General features: G+C 27.3%; 3 protein-coding genes and 1 non-coding gene across 6 annotated transcripts; 3 read left to right on the top strand and 1 right to left on the bottom strand.

Moving 5' to 3' along the window:
* Positions 1–988: 988 nt before the first annotated feature.
* Positions 989–1,061, bottom strand: TRNAA-UGC (transfer RNA alanine (anticodon UGC)). Its single transcript has one exon. It is a non-coding gene; the product is annotated as a tRNA-Ala (tRNA).
* A 38-nt stretch (positions 1,062–1,099) lies between these two features.
* Positions 1,100–5,225, top strand: LOC115698577 (DNA polymerase delta small subunit). 3 transcript variants are annotated; one of them, XM_030625679.2, is made up of 15 exons: positions 1,100–1,255; positions 1,548–1,677; positions 1,879–1,985; positions 2,094–2,220; positions 2,333–2,437; positions 2,596–2,711; positions 2,802–2,885; positions 3,185–3,253; positions 3,333–3,404; positions 3,478–3,569; positions 3,649–3,776; positions 4,001–4,102; positions 4,221–4,288; positions 4,620–4,701; positions 4,878–5,225. In XM_030625679.2, the coding sequence occupies exons 1-14, from the start codon at positions 1,187–1,189 to the stop codon at positions 4,677–4,679; spliced, it is 1,329 nt and encodes a 442-aa protein (XP_030481539.2). In that variant the 5' UTR covers positions 1,100–1,186; the 3' UTR covers positions 4,680–4,701; positions 4,878–5,225. The 3 variants fall into 3 exon arrangements, with proteins under 3 accessions (XP_030481539.2, XP_030481538.2, XP_060958563.1); XM_030625678.2 differs by having other exon boundaries at positions 4,620–5,225; XM_061102580.1 differs by lacking the exon at positions 1,548–1,677 and having other exon boundaries at positions 1,135–1,255; positions 4,620–5,225.
* A 1,852-nt stretch (positions 5,226–7,077) lies between these two features.
* Positions 7,078–7,687, top strand: LOC133030470 (uncharacterized mitochondrial protein AtMg00810-like). The gene is made up of 2 exons (XM_061103223.1): positions 7,078–7,120; positions 7,443–7,687. The coding sequence occupies exons 1-2, from the start codon at positions 7,078–7,080 to the stop codon at positions 7,685–7,687; spliced, it is 288 nt and encodes a 95-aa protein (XP_060959206.1).
* Positions 7,688–10,354: 2,667 nt separating this feature from the next.
* On the top strand, positions 10,355–14,073 carry LOC115698848 (uncharacterized). The gene is made up of 2 exons (XM_030626049.2): positions 10,355–10,910; positions 13,845–14,073. Exons 1-2 carry the CDS (start codon positions 10,575–10,577, stop codon positions 13,932–13,934), a joined length of 426 nt encoding a protein of 141 aa, XP_030481909.2. The 5' UTR covers positions 10,355–10,574; the 3' UTR covers positions 13,935–14,073.
* The last annotated feature ends 3,386 nt before the right edge of the window (positions 14,074–17,459 follow it).

Raw genomic sequence — 17,459 nt, 5'->3', positions numbered from 1 at the left:
TTTAAAAAAATATTGAAGGTGATTTTTTTTTTTTTTTTTGAAATTTTGATTCTCAATTAAAAAATTGAAAAGTAAAAACAATTTTACAGAACATGTTTTTGAAAAATAATTTCACTTTTTCAATTTTAAAAACAGAAAATTGATTAAAAAAGTGTTATCAAACGGCACCTAAACGATTTAAAAAAAAAATATTTATTTTTTTTATTAAAAACCTATTTAGAAATAAAAAAAATATATTAAATTTCAGTATTTGTAAAAATTAAATTTTACTGGAACAAGATTAAGTATATTTTTTTCTCTAAAAATTTAAATTTGCTTAAGTAAATATAATATTTTTTTTTAGTTTAATTTCTATTTTTTCAAAATAATTTTATATTTTTACTGAATTTTTTAATTATTTTTTATTTATTTTTAAGATATGAATTTACAAATACGAATAACTTGAATTTTTTCTTTAAATTTTAGTTTGTTTAAATTATTTATAATTTTAAAATTAATAATATTCAATGTAGTGATAATCATTGAAATTGAAAACATAATAGTGATTTAAATAAAAATAAAAATTATTATTATACTTTGTAATAGTAATTAAAAAGAATTATTATTCGTTCTAAATTTATCTTCAAAATTAATGAAAATGCTCATCTAGTTAAACTATCAAAAGCCAATCGTATTAAACTATCAAAACCTAATCGTATTTTTTTTTTGTATTTAATGAGATTTATTTTATTATATATAAATAAAAAGTGACCCATGAATTTCTCATAAATTATTTTATTAGAATAGATAAAATTAAAAATATTTTTTTAAGGATAATTTAAAATTTTTAGGTAAACTTAATATTTTATCAAGCTTTTTGATAATTTTCATTACTTTTTTTTGTAATTAATATAATATTATAATATTTAAAATTAATTTTTATTAAAAGGGTCAAAATTTTGTAATGATTAAATTTCAGTGTAAAAATACTAATTTTTAAACATAAAAATGGAGATGCGGGGTATCGAACCCCGTACCTCTCGCATGCAAAGCGAGCGCTCTACCATGTGAGCTACATCCCCAATACGTTCATTTAATTATTTATTTTTTATAATTTCTTTCTGAGAATAATTTAATTACATAAATAGGCTACAATGGTCAGTGAAAGCAAAGAAGTTTGGCTTCGTCTTATGTGTGATTTCCCGCCATGAAAGAAACCATGGAAATCGATTCCGAGAAAGCTTTCCAGAGAAAACAATCATCTTATAACCCTTCGGTCAGTACTGCATCCTTTCTCTTTTCTTTTATTTTCCCTATTTATCTCTTTCCGTTTGGTTCTCGAGGAACTATGGAAACTAGTTAGTGAGAAAGAAAAAAAAAATCAGACTTTTACGAGCTAAATCCAAATGTTCTCTCCAATTTTTATGTTTCTTAGATATCTAACCCTAAATTACAGTTGACAGAATGACAAATTTGATAGTTTAACTCTCAATTTCAATTTTAATGTGTATAATATATTTTGAGCAAATTTGAAAGAAAAAAAAATCATTTTTTTATTATTAATGTAGGATGAGAAGTTTGAGATTCGGAAAGAAACGTACAGGGGTCAACAGTATAGTCAGATTTACTTTGCTCGTCTTCATATGTTGAGGACTATTCTCTATTCCCTTGCTCCTAATTGGAAACCGCATTTACCAGGTTCTTGCAAATTCTAAGACCAATTTTAAAAGAGGTTCAGCTACGTTGTAGTGGTTATATGTTAATAGAAATCTTTAATATTGTCATGTTTACTTTGATTTGGGTTTTATATACTACTTTGTAGGTTTGTGCTGTTTAGTTCTGTTGCTGTTTTGCTATCAATTCGGGCTATGAACTTTGTTCTCATGTTGAGTTTTGCAGTACGTACTGTTTTGGGATTAGAAGAAGGGAAGGAATGTATAGTTGTTGGGACCTTGTACAAGCACATGCAACTCAAACCTTCAATTCTAGAGGAGTACTCTAAGGAGGTATAGTTGTTACTCGTATTAGTGCATATATTTTGATGTACGGGTCATTTTGATTTGGATAAGAATGGAATATTCAGAAAGTAAAGTCTGCAATCTTTTTGTTTACAGAGAACTGTTGCCCCACTGGTCAAGGTACATAATTTTATGCACACTGATGATTACCTTGTCTTAGAAGATGAAAGTGGAAGAGTTAAGCTTAGTGGCCATGCTCTTTCGCCTCCCGTTTATGTGACAGGTACTTGTCATGTACAAAATAGTAGGAAAAAAAGTATGATTTTTTTTTGGTCGATTTCATTAGGTATGCTTTTTGAAATTGTTATTCCTTGACTAACATGGTACTGTGACAGGAGTGGTTGTTGCTTTGCATGGAAAAGCAGGTCCTGGTGATTTCGTTGTTGAAGATGTTTTGGAAGCTGGCCTACCACCCCAAATTGAGACACCGCTAAAATCAAGTACAATCACTTCATTTTGCTATTTTCTTTAGAACTACTGTGTTCATGGTCTATTTTCTCACAGATAGACATTAGAAACATCCAATTCAAGCCAGAAAAGAAATAGTTTAGTCATAACATTGCTATGAAATATGACAATTGGTTTTCACTCCTTTCAGAAGAAGACAAATATGTTGTTTTTGTATCTGGGTTGCGAGTTGGAAGTGGCAATTCTAACCCTCTCCAGTTTCAGCTTCTTGTTGATCACATAACAGGACATCTAGGAGATGAAAAGGTTCGTCTTATTTTGTCTATCTAATTTAATGTGATGCCGGAGTTGACAAATTTTCGCCATAATAACTTTCGAGAGCTATACAATGAACAGGAACAAGGTATTGCAGCGCAAATAGTTCAAGTTGTAATTGCTGGAAATTCATTTGAAATTCCTCGGGAACTTCTTAATGGACAGGTGAGGAAAGTTAGATATCTACTAGACATAATTTTACCAATCTTTAGATTATTACATTTAACTTCTTCTCTTTTGGAAGATATGTTTATAGTTAGTTTTGAATAAACATGTTATAGAAAAAGATAGGTAAATGTAAGTTGTGCCTCGTTTGGGCCCCCAATGTTTGTCTGCAATTTGGCACTTCATTTTATATCCTTACATTCTCATAGTTTACCTTCTCCCAGATGTGGTTTTGCCAAGATTTATTACAGTGAAATTATAATTCATTGCCTCTTCTGGTCTTTATCCATATTTTGCAGACTTTGGCTTCAAAGGATCAATCAAGGTTATCTGAGCCAATCAAAGAGCTGGATATCTTGTTGACCCAGGTTCTTTTGTCCTTCTGAGTGTGAACCTACTTTGTTTTCTTAATCGTGAAATGAAATATTTATCTTTCACTTCTGCTAGATTGCTGCAGGTTTGCCTGTGGACATCATGCCAGGTCTTGATGACCCTGCCAACTTTTCCTTACCACAACAGGTTGTTGTTTGTCCATGCTAGAATTCTATTAGCTGTTCTTTTATTTCCCTTGCTGATGTTCTTTTTCTTGCAGCCCTTGAACAGATGTCTTTTCCCAGGATCATCAGCTTATAACACATTTAGATCTTGTACAAATCCTCACTGTTTTGACCTCGACAATATCAGGTTAAAATATGGATAAAATTTGACTTCTGGTATGCATTGAAGGGAATTTGATTTGACATTATTATCTTTTAATTTTCAGATTCCTTGGAACATCAGGTCAGAATATTGATGATCTTGAGAAGTATTCAGAAGCGAAGGATAAACTTGAGTTTATGGAAAGGACATTGAAATGGAGGCATCTGGCACCTACAGCACCTAATACTCTCGGTACAAATTAACTTGCATTTCTCTCTCTATGTAACTTTTTGCCAATTGGACCTGTTTGACTTGGAAAATTTCTTTGGTTCTCTAGCCAGTTTTTTGCATTATTATTTTCCCAAGAACATGAAAATGAAAACAGGCCAATCAATCCACCTTTTCACTGATTGTAGTAGAATGTCATACCATCCCTTGCAAAGGCTATGTCATAAGCTATTATTTTTATCTTTCAGGGTGTTATCCTTTCACTGATATGGACCCCTTTTTGATTGAGAGCTGTCCTCATGTTTACTTTGTTGGTAATCAGGACAAGTATGACAGTCGCTTAATAACGGGTATTCTCTTGTGCATTTACTATTGTCAATTTTTTCTTACACTAAAATGTAGAAATATAATTTATCTTACATTTGTATATTCCTTCTGCTTCTCATTTGATTACCTTTCTGACTGTAGGATCTGAAGGGCAAATGGTTAGACTCATTTCCATTCCCAAATTCTGCGAGACAGGCGTTGCTGTAGTGGTAAGCTGTTCTATCTTTACACTATTACCCAAAACTGTCGTAGTTATTATTAATTTATTTGGTGTGAATCAACTAAGGCATGAAACTATCATCTATTGGCCTCAATGTAAAATTTATTGCACTACTTTTGGCTCTTTTGTTCGTAGTTTACAGTACATGTAGGATCTATTATATTGAATTTTATGGACGAGTCTTTTGTCACAATCTGAGATTATGGTCATTTTCGTTTGTTAAGCTATTTTTATTAAGACCTCAAATGATATATATTTTTTTTTTAGATTTATTATTATTTTTCAATACTAATGTTAGTTTTATCATTCTCAATCTGTAGCTAAACATGAGAAATCTCGAATCCCATGCTCTCTCTCTTGGGACTCAATTAATCTCATGATACCATACCAAACTACGATATGGTAAGTTTTGAAAATCAAGTAATGCCCTTTTAACAAGTGATCATCAAAGGAGTAGGCAAAATGAAAATATTATGTAGTTTAAAAATTTATTAAAGTAGTTTGAAAAACGATCTCCAGTGTTGTAATGGGTTCTCAAAAATTATTCAATTGATCTGGATTTTTTTTGGTAACTTCAGGCCTTAGAAGTAGAAAAAGTTTCAAAGTTAGATTAAGGAACTGGTGAATGGTGATTTGATTGGATGAATCTATGGAGCATTTGCTTGCCTTGTCATCTGAATATGTTATTTACAATACTCGGTATTAAGAGGAGGCTTATGATGTTGTATTTTCTTAATTTTTGCTTTTGACTGTTAAGGTACTACGTTGACATATTTTCTGATCTTAAGTTTTTATTAAAAACATATTCAGTCAACGTAGTGAATAATCAATACAAAAACTTTTTAAGTTTGTTCACTATGTTTCATTTCTTTGTATTGATTGTATCATCAAGACTAGAGTCTTAAGTGGTTCAGTATATTGCCAAATCTTCTTCTTCCCTAATAAAAAATAAAGTAATAATTAATGCTATGGCCACCATATGGTACCAAACATATTGAGTTTGATATATTTTAATTTAAAATAGAGAAAATTATGTAAAATATGATTTTTTTAAAAAAAAAAAATTATAAATATGGAAAAATTAAAAATTTATTTAATTTATGGCTTTTTTTTTTTAATTTGAGTTAATTGTGTGGGAAAATATTTTATATTTATAAGTTTTTATTAAATAAAATTCAATTTTTATTTTATTAACTTATGTTTGGAGGTTTGTAATATTTTTTTTTTAGAACAAATCATTAATATGTGTACTTTTATATTATTTTCTTATTATAACTGTTTATTTATTTTTTATTTGTTTTTATTCTATATTTTCATTTTTTTTCTTACTTTAAATTTTTATTTTTATTTTTTTTCAAAAAAAAATCTATATTATATTAATATTTGTAGACTTTTTTTTCACTTAATCAATACAAAATATTTTTTTATTTATTTAAATATAGATTAATATCTTGATATTATATTTTATAAAAAAATGCAATAATGATTTTTTTTTTCAGGTCTCATTTTTAATTTCAAAAAAAATTTCCTCATATGATTGTAATTAATATTTGTAATAGTTGAGAAAGAATGAGACTAATATAATAAATGTGTGATGCTCTCAAATAAGAACAAATAGTGATAAAGTAAAATAGAAAATAGAAATGTTGCACCCAATTAGTATTTATTAATAGAAATTTTGTTACATAATTCTTAAAAAATATGTCTAATAACAAAAGAAGAAAAGATAAAATGAAAGCACCTAATATGAATAATTGCTAATTAACATAATCTTAATTGTTAAAACATACAATTTAAGAACTATTATGTCAATTTATAAATACTAGGTTACTTTTTGTTATTATCTTTGTTGCATGTTTAAGTAAAATTACGTGCCTTGTCCTTTCATAAAGAGAAATGCTAAAGGGTACCAGTGGTGTTTAGCACCCTCGTACGTGTCAAGATTGCTATTGGTCTAACTAAATATCGAGTCCCATATAATTTAATATAATAGCTTTTAGGGAGTATCGCTAGTCAATCGCAACACGACATGCTGAGAAGGTGCTAGGCACCACTAGTGCCTAATAACAATGCTCTTTGGTAAACTTTTGCACATATTTAGGTTGCAAGTACCATTAATGAAATTAAATCTTTAAACATAGTGAAAAATACACAATGTACCATGTTACTTTAGAAAAGATAATAAAAAGCAAAAAAAAAAAAAAATGTCACTTTTTAATCTGTGCATGTTACTTTTGTATTAAAACAAAAAAAAATTATAGCACATTAACCAACTTTAATATTTCATGTAACAAGTTACTTTAGAAAACATAATAAAAGACAACAAAGAAAACATGTTACTTTTGTATTAAAACCAGCCAAAATATAACACATTAAACTAAATTCAATAATTCAGGTGTCGGGTTACTTTAGGAAACATCGGGTTAGTTTTTGATGTTGCTAGTAGGTTATATGTGTAAAAAATGTAGCACGTCAACTAAAAGCAGGATAAAGACAAAAACAGAAAATATGTTACTTTTGCATTAAAACCAGTCAAAATGTAGCACACTCAACCAAATTTAATATTCTAGTTACTAGGTTACTTTAGAAACATCGAGTTACTTTTTGATGTTTCCAATAAGTTACATGTGTAAAAATATAGAACATCGACCAAATTTAATATTTCAGGTACCAAGTTACTTTAGAAAGAAAAATAACCAGACCTGAAATTTCTTTCAGTGTCAACAAGGTCTGTCAATTCATGACCATAGCTTATTCATTCAACATACCTGCAACTCCATGACTCTTATACTTGTGTATGTCGATGATATAATCATCACTGGTAGTGATCCTTAAAAGATTGCAGCCTTGGTTAAAGCTTTGGATTCAAAATTTGCTCTAAAAAATCTTGGCAATCTTCACTATTTTCTTGGCATTGAAGTTCATCATACCAAAGAATGATTGCATCTGTCTCAAGCTAAGTATGTTAGAGATTTGTTGTGCAGGGCTCAAATGCAAGATGCAAAACCTGCTCCTACCCCTATGACCAGTGGCCTGAAATTGTCTGCCTTCGATGGAGATCCTGTGGACAATCCTTAGTTATATAGATCAATAGTTGGTGCACTTCAGTACTTGACAATAACCAAACCTGAAATTTCTTTCAGTGTCAACAAGGTCTGTCAATTCATGGCCAACCCTCAACATACTCATTGGGATGCAGTCAAAAAGAATACTGAGATATCTCAATGGTACAGTTTCACATGGTTTGAACTTCAAATGTCCCAAAGATTATGATGTCACTGCCTTTTGTGATGCTGATTGGGCTAGTGATCCAGATGATCAAAGATCAACATCAGGCTTTACCATTTTTCTTGGTCCTAATCTGGTTGCTTGGCAATGCAAGAAATAACATACTGTTTCTCGATTAAGCACTGAAGTCGAATACAGAAGTCTAGCTCAAGTGGTATCTGAAATAACTTGGTTGCATTCCTTGTTTTCTGAACTTCATATTCGACTTCCTCGACCACCTACAATTTTACTCACTGCCAATTTAATCTTACACGCTCGCACTAAACATATTAAACTTGACCTCTATTTCATTCGAGAGAAACTGCAATAGAAGCTCATTCAAGTTGTGTCAAGACAATTAACAGTTAACGATATTAACTGTTTTTCTATTACAAGCTCCTTGGTTTGTGTTGTATAGTTGTTAGTAGTTTGTTGGGTTGGTTGTTTGCTTCTTGGCTCAATTGAGCTTGTATATAAGCTTGTAATTGTGTTCATAACAGAATAAGATTGATTCTTTTCATCTTTCTCTTTCTCTCTCTTTCTTCTCTCTCTTCACTTTACACTGTTACTCTTCTTTTACTTTACTCTGTTTCTTTGAGCTTGACAACAATGGGGAGAGGGAATCAACATTTCAACATAGTCAACCAATAAAAAATATTTTCTACAATATATGAAATTTGGTTATAAAACAATCATTGAAAATTTAATAATTTTTAGTCAAATTTCTAAAAAGATATATATTAATTGCTTGTAATATATTGATAATAAAAAATAAAGTGTCCACCATAACACGTTATTTCGCATTAACAATTAAGTTTTATAATTTTAGAACAATAAATAATGAAAAAGATGTGAAATAATGAGTATTAGTGGAGAGTAAATAGTCAAGATAAATTTTTTTTTTAAAAAAAAAGTGGCTATGTCAAATAAAACGAGAAGCAACCCAACTTTTTTTCTATGATTTAAAGATTTCAAATTTTTTTTTTAATAATTAAAATAATTTTTCAACTGCATAATTATCATTAAATTAATAATAACTATTAAACGTAGTCAAAAAATTAATTAAAAATCATAAAAAAAAAAAATCAAAAATTAAATTCTAAGCACGTTGAAAAAACAAATGTCGAAAAATGACACCTGGAGGAAAAAGGCGCACGCCCCTCATGCGCCTCGGGCGCGAGTGGGCTTCGCTGTTGTTGGTCTTCTTCAACCTTGAAACTGGGTCAAAAAATGGGTTACAGTGTGATTGGGTCGGAGAGAAATTCCAGCCCAAAACACAACGAAACAACGCGATTTTTGATGGGTTTTGTTCGCGATGGGATTTCTAAGAGATTTATGGTGTTACTTTTGGGTATGAACATCTTAAACTTTGGTTTGTTAATTGTGTAATCCCAAAGTTAAGAGACCAAAAAATTTCATTTTTTTTTTTTTGTGTATATCTCATGCAATTCAAAAATTAATTGTGTAAAAATATTGCAAATAAGTCGGTAATGAAATTTGCACAATTAATTTTTGTCAATAATCAATATAATGGAAAAAATCTAAATTTGAATTCATAATTAAAGCATATAAACCCTAAAGGTTTAATCATAAGATTCTTTCTATTTACTCAATAATTTTAATCATATAAGATATCAATAGAAAGAGAATTTCATGATGAATAAAATCCCTAAGCTTTTAAGATTGAAAAATAAAAAATATGCAACATAAAATAATAATGAAGTTAATATGTAATTGGTGAAAATTAACATATACATATCAATTATTATACAAACTGAAGGTTCTAAATTATATACAAATGGCAATCTGATACCACATGTTAGAAAACTAAATAATCCCAAGATACAAAATTATATACAATATAGAACACTATAATATATATTATAATTAGATATATATACTTGATTGATCCATAACAATTATTACAATTTGATAGTGCAATACTATCAATTAAGTATTCCTCCTTAGATCTCTAAATCAAAAATACAATTGTGATAACACAATATGTATTTATAGAGTTAGGAAGAGGACTTAACTACACAACCCTAATTGGACTGAGGTGCTCATCAAAAATTTCAGTTAACTAAAAAAATTCACACTTCTACTTCAACTAGACTTTACACACATAAATGCTAAATCCATTAATTATTAACTACTAACAATATGAGCTAACAAACAATCCAATAAACTCATATTTTATTAAAATCAATAAAAATTAATGTAAATTCAAATAAAATTTTAATAATTTGTACAAGTCAATATGCACCCAAGGAAATGGAAGCACTAGCACTTTCTGCTGCTTTACAATAGTTGCTCACTAATAAATGATCACAAATATTGGTATATTGGTGTCTAATGATCCTATTACATTATCATCATGTATGGTTAGTTATTATGATTTAATTGATGATATTTTTAATTTTTTAATTTTTTTCTCGAAGCAAAAGTGTCTCATATTAAGAGAAATGCTAATAAAGCAACTTATGTTTTTCAGTTAGATTAAGATTGTAATTAGTTAGCTAATATTCCTTCCCTAATTTTTACTATTTTTGCAATAATTTTCTTCTTAATAATAGTAGTAACTTTCACTTGAAAAATAAAATAAAATAAACTTTATGTTGCTAATTTATCAATATACAATTTTATTTAGTATTTACCTCTCAAAAAATTAAAATATATAGTTTTATTTTCATTAGAAACCGTTACATTGACTGAATCCAAATATTGTCAGAAAACTTATCATTATTATTGATTGATTTATTAATATAATCCCACCACAGAAATTCACATGCCAATCATACATTATATCTTTCAACGGCTATATTTCTTTCATTCCCAATTTATTTAAATTATTCCAATATTCCTTCATTTTCGCCTCTATTATAATTTCCAACGGTCTATTTTCTACTTACTAAACTATAATCCAAACACTAAGTTCATATAAACCCAAATCTACACATTTTTCACAATTACATTTCATAAACTCTTAAATCTCTCTCTCTCTGAAAATGGATTCCGATAACAGTAAAGTTCAACATGTGACAAAGAAGTCATCAGATGAGCTGCTCAGAAAGTTTGCCGATGATGATGAATCTCCGGCGAAGAGCAAAGAGCTTGTTCGGGCAAAACGACGACGTAAGAGCCGAGAAGGTAAAGAGAACGATGACTGTGAGAGCCCATCATCAAATGGGCAAACCTCCAAATTGGGAGAGAGAAGGTCCCTGCTTCCGTCTCCGGCGCCGGCGAGGAAGTCGGCTGTATTGAGGCAGCTCGGGATTAATGGCAGGGTACGACTCAAGGGAAGGGACATTAGGCATAAGTCCCTATTTGGAACCATTGAAAAGGTTGGTTTAATTCAATTAACTTAAGTTATTTATTTTTTTTACTTAATTCGGTGCACATATTTATTTGTGTGGTATAGCCTTAAGAAAAAAAAACATTATGGTAGAAAATAATTTTTATTTTTAATTAAGTTAAAAAGCTTAATTGAATTTATTGGTTGTAGACTTAAGAGGTCTTTGTTTTTGGTAAGATATTTTCAAAAAGCTAAAAAACCAAAACACATTCTTGTTCTTGCATAATTGGAGACAGAAGAAAAAATGTTTAGGCTTGATTGAGATGTTTAGCCACAAATTTGGCTATTTTTTTCCGCTAACATCTTTTAGCCACAAATTATTCCTCAAGTGCTTTTAGCTTTTAAAAGCACAGCCAAACTGCCCCCTATGATAAACAAACTTTATTATTTATAATAATTAATGTGATGTTTAATTTAGTAGGAGAATATAATAGTAATAGTAATAGTAGTGAATTAAGAATAATAATAAAAATCGATTAAAAATTTGGTATGTTGTTGGAATGTGTATTAGAATAAGTGATAAATTGGCAAAATTGTGTTTATTTTATTTTTTAAAATTTATATAATAGAAAGTATTAGAATCATTTTCATTTTATTTTGTTTAGTCTAATGTAATCCTCTTAAGTTTTTCAATGTAATAAAATTTTTCTTATATGATGTAATTATCATTATATTACAATTCCATTACATCATTTTAAAAACAAACTAAATATTATAATTTCATTACTATTATCATTACAACAAACTAATGATGTAAAATGGTAAAATTCTCAGGGGTAAAGTGAAAAATTCTTATCCTTCCCGTAAAAATTTAGGGGGAAAGTTCTATATTAGATTCTTAGCATGATGTCCTACTATTTTGATTATATATTATTTTGGTTGCAAAATAAAATAGGAGAAATGACTAATTATATGATTTAAAAAAAAGAAAAAAAAAATGAATTACAATTCCAAAACTGGGGTAATAATAATGTGGTAGGGTGTCTCAATCAGTCTTCTAATGTGTCTCTCATAGTTTAGTTTAGCCTTTTCAAGATCTTATCATGTCTTTATCTTTTTGTCACCACAGATGATATATTTATATAAAATTGTATCAAGTTTTAATGATTTTTTTTTTTTCCTTTCCAATTTCTCTTTTTGAGGGGAAGTTTTGATGTGACAAATTTATTAATATGCTGTCTACAACAAATTAAGTAATATTATATAGAGAACTTAAGAATAATATTGTATAAGAACATTAATACAGAAAAATATTAAAGAAAAAGTACAATCAGTATTTCGTAATTGCAAGTTTACAAGTACTATTAATATTATGAAATGACTAGGTGTAATTTAAATATAGTCAATAGAAGGATTTCTTTAGAAACAATAAGGTAAAATTTGAGTCATGATAATAAAACCTGATAGAAGAATGAACATTAGAATCAACTAATCCATTTACATTTATTGAAATACAACTAATTTTTAATAAGGATCAACTAATAAAATTTACATTTAATTGAAATACAATTATAAATTTCAAACTACACGTTAGACTGATTTATTTATTTTTTTTTTAAAAAAAAACCTTAGACTTTTGTGCTAAAGAAAAAAAAATGATTAATAACTTTATGTTTTGTTGAATGGACTTTTTGTTTTTTAAAATGATAAAATAGACTTTATATTTTTTAAAATAGTATAAAATAGTATCTTAAGTTTAAATGTTGATAATTTAGGATATAATATAATTAATTTGAAAGTAATTTTTAGTACGAATATATGTAAAAAAAAAAAAGATTTACTCTATATATTGTTTTTTTAATTTTTTTTTTTAAATTTATGGTTTGAGTTTCTAAAGTTGTTTCTCTGGTGGTTTCTATGTGAGTTGCTATACGATTTTTTGTTGCGATTTAGATTGCAGCGCTAGTTGCAATAATGATTTTTATGTAGAATTCCGTAAATATATATATATATAAAACTATTTTGAAGTATAAAAATGAAAAAGCTCCTAAAAAACATACTTAATTTTGTCATAATAATTATGGATCGAGTTATTATTAACTTTTATTTTATACTATTTTAAAATATATAGTGTCTAATAATTTTTACAAAATTCATGTTTTAAAATAGTATTTATCTTTAAAAATCAATAAATAATATATTCCGCATAACTTTTATAATTATGCTCTAAAATAAAATGAAAAATTAACTATTTAATATTGACGTAATTATGTTTATATGTTTTTAGAAAAAAAAAAATCAATTATGTTTATATTCCTATTATTGTTAAATTTGACACATTCATTTGACAATCATCATTAAAGCAACTATTTTACAAACTGTATTTGTATTGCAAATGTATAAAAAATGGGATAAGATATTTTATAATAAGCATTGCTATTAGGTATCAATATTTAATGTTTTTTATAAGTAGTGTATGGTTAGCAATATTTTTTAAAATCTATTTTCTCTTAAATTATATGATACTCAATATTTAATTACATTCATCACAATATGACACTAAAAAAAATACTAGACACCAATAATATTTTTTTAGCAATTCTCTTTTATAATTAATTGTCTTAAAAAAACTACATATCTACACTCATGGAGAGTATAATGAGTATAATAAATTGTGAAGTGAAGAAAACTAAAATTTTCTGCTGTGGCTATTTTGTTGGGTCCAAATTTTGTGATGACTACCCATATTTTGGATAATAGGAAAAAATAATAGGAAAAGAGAAAGGTGTGTTGTAAATCAAAGTAAGTAGCTGTATTTTCAAAATATTATAAGTATAAAAAAGGTCCAACATTTGTTTTTTGAGGAGAAAAAGGGTCAATTTTATTACATTAATTTCCTCAATGAGACGTTCACTCTTTTTGGAGCTTTCCCTTTTTCTTTCTTTACACCTATTTTTGTTTTTGTATTCTTTCTTTTGTGTAGACATGGAGAAGGACCATAGAAGGAGCGTCCAAGGTCTTTATGGAGAAGCATTACAATCGTCACAAGCGTCTCATAAACGACATCGTTTAAATCATATTATATAGTCCTTAAGTGAGTAGGCCTTTTACTCAATTTGTATACCATCTTAACATCAACTTTATATTTTAGTCATTCTTTATTATTTTTGTAATTTTTTCTACTTAATAAGAAATTAATTTCCTGAGTATCATATTCTACATTACATGCCAATTTCTACATCTTTTCCTTATTCTACATCTTCTATTATTTTAAAACCAAATTACTTTTCCAAATAACATATTTTTTTTCCAGTTAACATAATTACAATTAACAACTTTTTTTAGTGATGATAATTTTTTTTGGAGTACGTAATAAAAACATTGCTTTTAAAGTAGAAAAATAAAAATTTTATAGAAATAAAAATGATACCTATAAATTTTATAAAAAAAAAAAACAATAATTTGTAAAAACTGAAACATTAATTAAAAAAAAAAAATTATGAAAATTCTTGTTCAATCAATAAAATATATTGAACAAGACCCAACACGCTCCAACCTCCCTCCACCCCTTATCACAACCCAATTAAGCAAAAACATATAATTCTCCACCCCTTATCACAACCCAATTAAGCAAAAACATATAATTCTTATTTCATAATTGGAATCATTCACTTGCCGCGTTTACTAAATTGTAATTAGAATCAGAATAATCAATGAGAAAAATGAATTGATTTAAAATATAAAATAGGGTAAATATCATTTTGGACCCTGTGTTTTGTAAAAGTTACAGATTAGACCCTGTGTTTTGTTAAATGACAAAATGGACCCTGTATTTTCTAAAATAGTAAAAATAGGACCCTGAACTTAATTTTTGACAACTTTTTTTTTAATACAACCAACTTGAAGACAATGTTTAATACGAACAGATACAAAAAATGTAAACAGTTTTGTCATAACACTTTTAGATCGGATTATAATTAAACTTTATTTTGACAAAAAATCAATTCAGGGTCCTATTTGTACTATTTTAGAAAATACAGGGTCCATTTTATCATTTAACAAAACACAGGGTCCAATTGTTAACTTTTGCAAAACAGAGGGTCCAAAATGGTATTTACCCTATAAAATAATCGAAAATAATATTTTATTATGCTGTTTACTAAACTATTCGGAAAGAAAACTACAATTATATTATTTTGTTTAGATAACTAGAAATAGTAATCGGAATGTTTAAATTTGATAAAATTGTCATTATTAGAACATGTAATTATTTTTAGTTTATAAATTTTTAAAGGGCATATTTATTTTTTTCATTTTTAAAATTAAAATTAAATTAAATTAAGTTAAAAAAGGAAAGGTATTCCTTATAAAAATAGGAAGATAACTTTTTCTTTTATTTTCTACCTGAGCTCTACTACTTTTTCCCTTTCCAAAATTTAATAAGTAATTGTATAGGAATCAATACATACTATTCTTCTCATTCCCTTTAATAAAATAATATTTCTAATTTTAATAATATATGGGAGCCTTAACAAACTTTTTTGTTTCAAGTTATATTCCACCTAATATTAATATACGTAAAAATACAATTATGTCACTAATTATTGAACAATACAGTTTAGCCACACTAATAAAAATTATTTTTACAATTAGTTACACTGCCAATGCGTCTCATGATTAACCACAAATTGGCTATTTTTTTTTTCAGAGTTAAATATGATATAAATATTTAAGTTTAATTTACAATTATAAATAAATATTTAAATTTAATTTTTTATAGTAATAAGAAATCTCGTTACCTGACTGTTAAGCGTTAAGTAATTTACTACTAAACAATTTTTAATTAGTTCACATCATTAAATTTTTATTTTTTTTTAAAAAAAAATTAATTTAAATATACCAATAAAAAATAAACATTTAATGGTGAGATATCTACAGAGTTCCACAAATATAATTTAGGTATACCACTAAAAATTAAATTTAAATATTTATTTACAATTAAAAATTAAACAATCTTTATCCTGCAAATTATTTTTTTTAATACATTTCTATCCATTTTTATATTTTGAAAGTATCCCTATCAATATTTAGTTTACGCACATTGACATGATTCATCATATTTTTGAACCTTTATATATTCTTTTCTTATCTTTTTTTAAAAAAAAATCCATGTCATTATAATGATCATTCATCATCCTTAACATATTATATGCATTTTCATAAGAAGACTAAATTGCACAAGTGGTGGCATGCTTCATTTATCACAAAATGTTTTATCCCCATCTACATATTATAATTATACATATATATAGAGATAGATGACCATACATATCATTTCAATAGTTAACTATGAGATTATCTAATTCAACATTTCAACATATATGTATATATTTGAAGTAAGAATTTAGTGATGATTATAGTTTATAAGACAACTCATCCAACTTTGACATACTAAAATTAGTGAGCTAAAAAAGAAAGATTTAGTTGCACAAGTGGAAATTGGAATTAAGCATGACCATGAACCTAACAATAAATCTCAACCGTCTGATGTGATGTGTTTGGACTTGGACGGTCTGATTAAATCAGGCACCGGTGGCAACAAACTAATTTTGCTTTAATTATTGCAACCGTTTTACAGTGCCACTCCATGAATGCCTGTCCCTTATTATGATGTATTGTTTTTTTTCTTTTTAATTTTATTTTCAATTAGAAGATGAAGAAGAATAAGAAGAAGAAGAAGAAGCAGGTAAAGTGAATAGTGAACAATATTGTGAGTTGTGATATGAAAAGCTTAAAATTTTCACATGCTACTTGTGTTTGTTTCTGTGGTATCTTACACTATCTTTCTTTCTTTCTTTCTTTCTTTTCCTTTCTATCAAGTAGGTTAATTAGTATATCTACCTAAAAAGAAAAATTTATAAAAAAGAAATAAATTATCATATTCATAGTGATGCAACCACACGTGTCATGAAATTGATCAACGGTTGTGATAAACCAATGAAATATGCTTAGAAATAAAATGCAAGATAAGTTGTGTAACTTATTGTAGGAGGAGGAGGAGGAGGAGGAGGAGAAGGAGATAGACATGGCCACTGCTTTGTAAGAGACCCTGCACATGCATTGTCATGAGTGATATTGCATTAAAGTTTTTGAGTATTATTAAAAATTTAAATAATAATTTATTATTATTAAAGAAAGTCAAATTCACAATCTAAAGCTAAATATATGTATCTATAAAAGATAAAAGAGAAAGAAAAATATTAAAAGGTACTAATGTATGTATTTAAAGTTTAATATTATTATTGCTATAATTAAGTATCGGATTTCATGTAATTTAATGTAATAATTTTTAAAAAATATTATTAACTAATTATAAGATGTCACTTTTAAAATATACTAAACACTACACTACTGATATCTAATAATGCTCAGAGAAGAAATAATTTTTTTTAAATGATTGTTTTTGAATTGAAAAAAGAAATATTAAAATTTTTGTCTTTTGAATTTTGATATATATTAAAGGCTAATTAGCAATTCTCCTTCCCGAACTTTGACATGTATCAAATTATACCCCCTAAATTTTTTTAGCTGTTAAAAA

This window comes from Cannabis sativa, chromosome 8 (assembly GCF_029168945.1).
Source record: "Cannabis sativa cultivar Pink pepper isolate KNU-18-1 chromosome 8, ASM2916894v1, whole genome shotgun sequence".
NCBI lineage: Eukaryota > Viridiplantae > Streptophyta > Magnoliopsida > Rosales > Cannabaceae > Cannabis > Cannabis sativa.
Note: the sequence above shows the minus strand (reverse complement) of the source record. Positions and strands in the feature narration are given on the sequence as shown.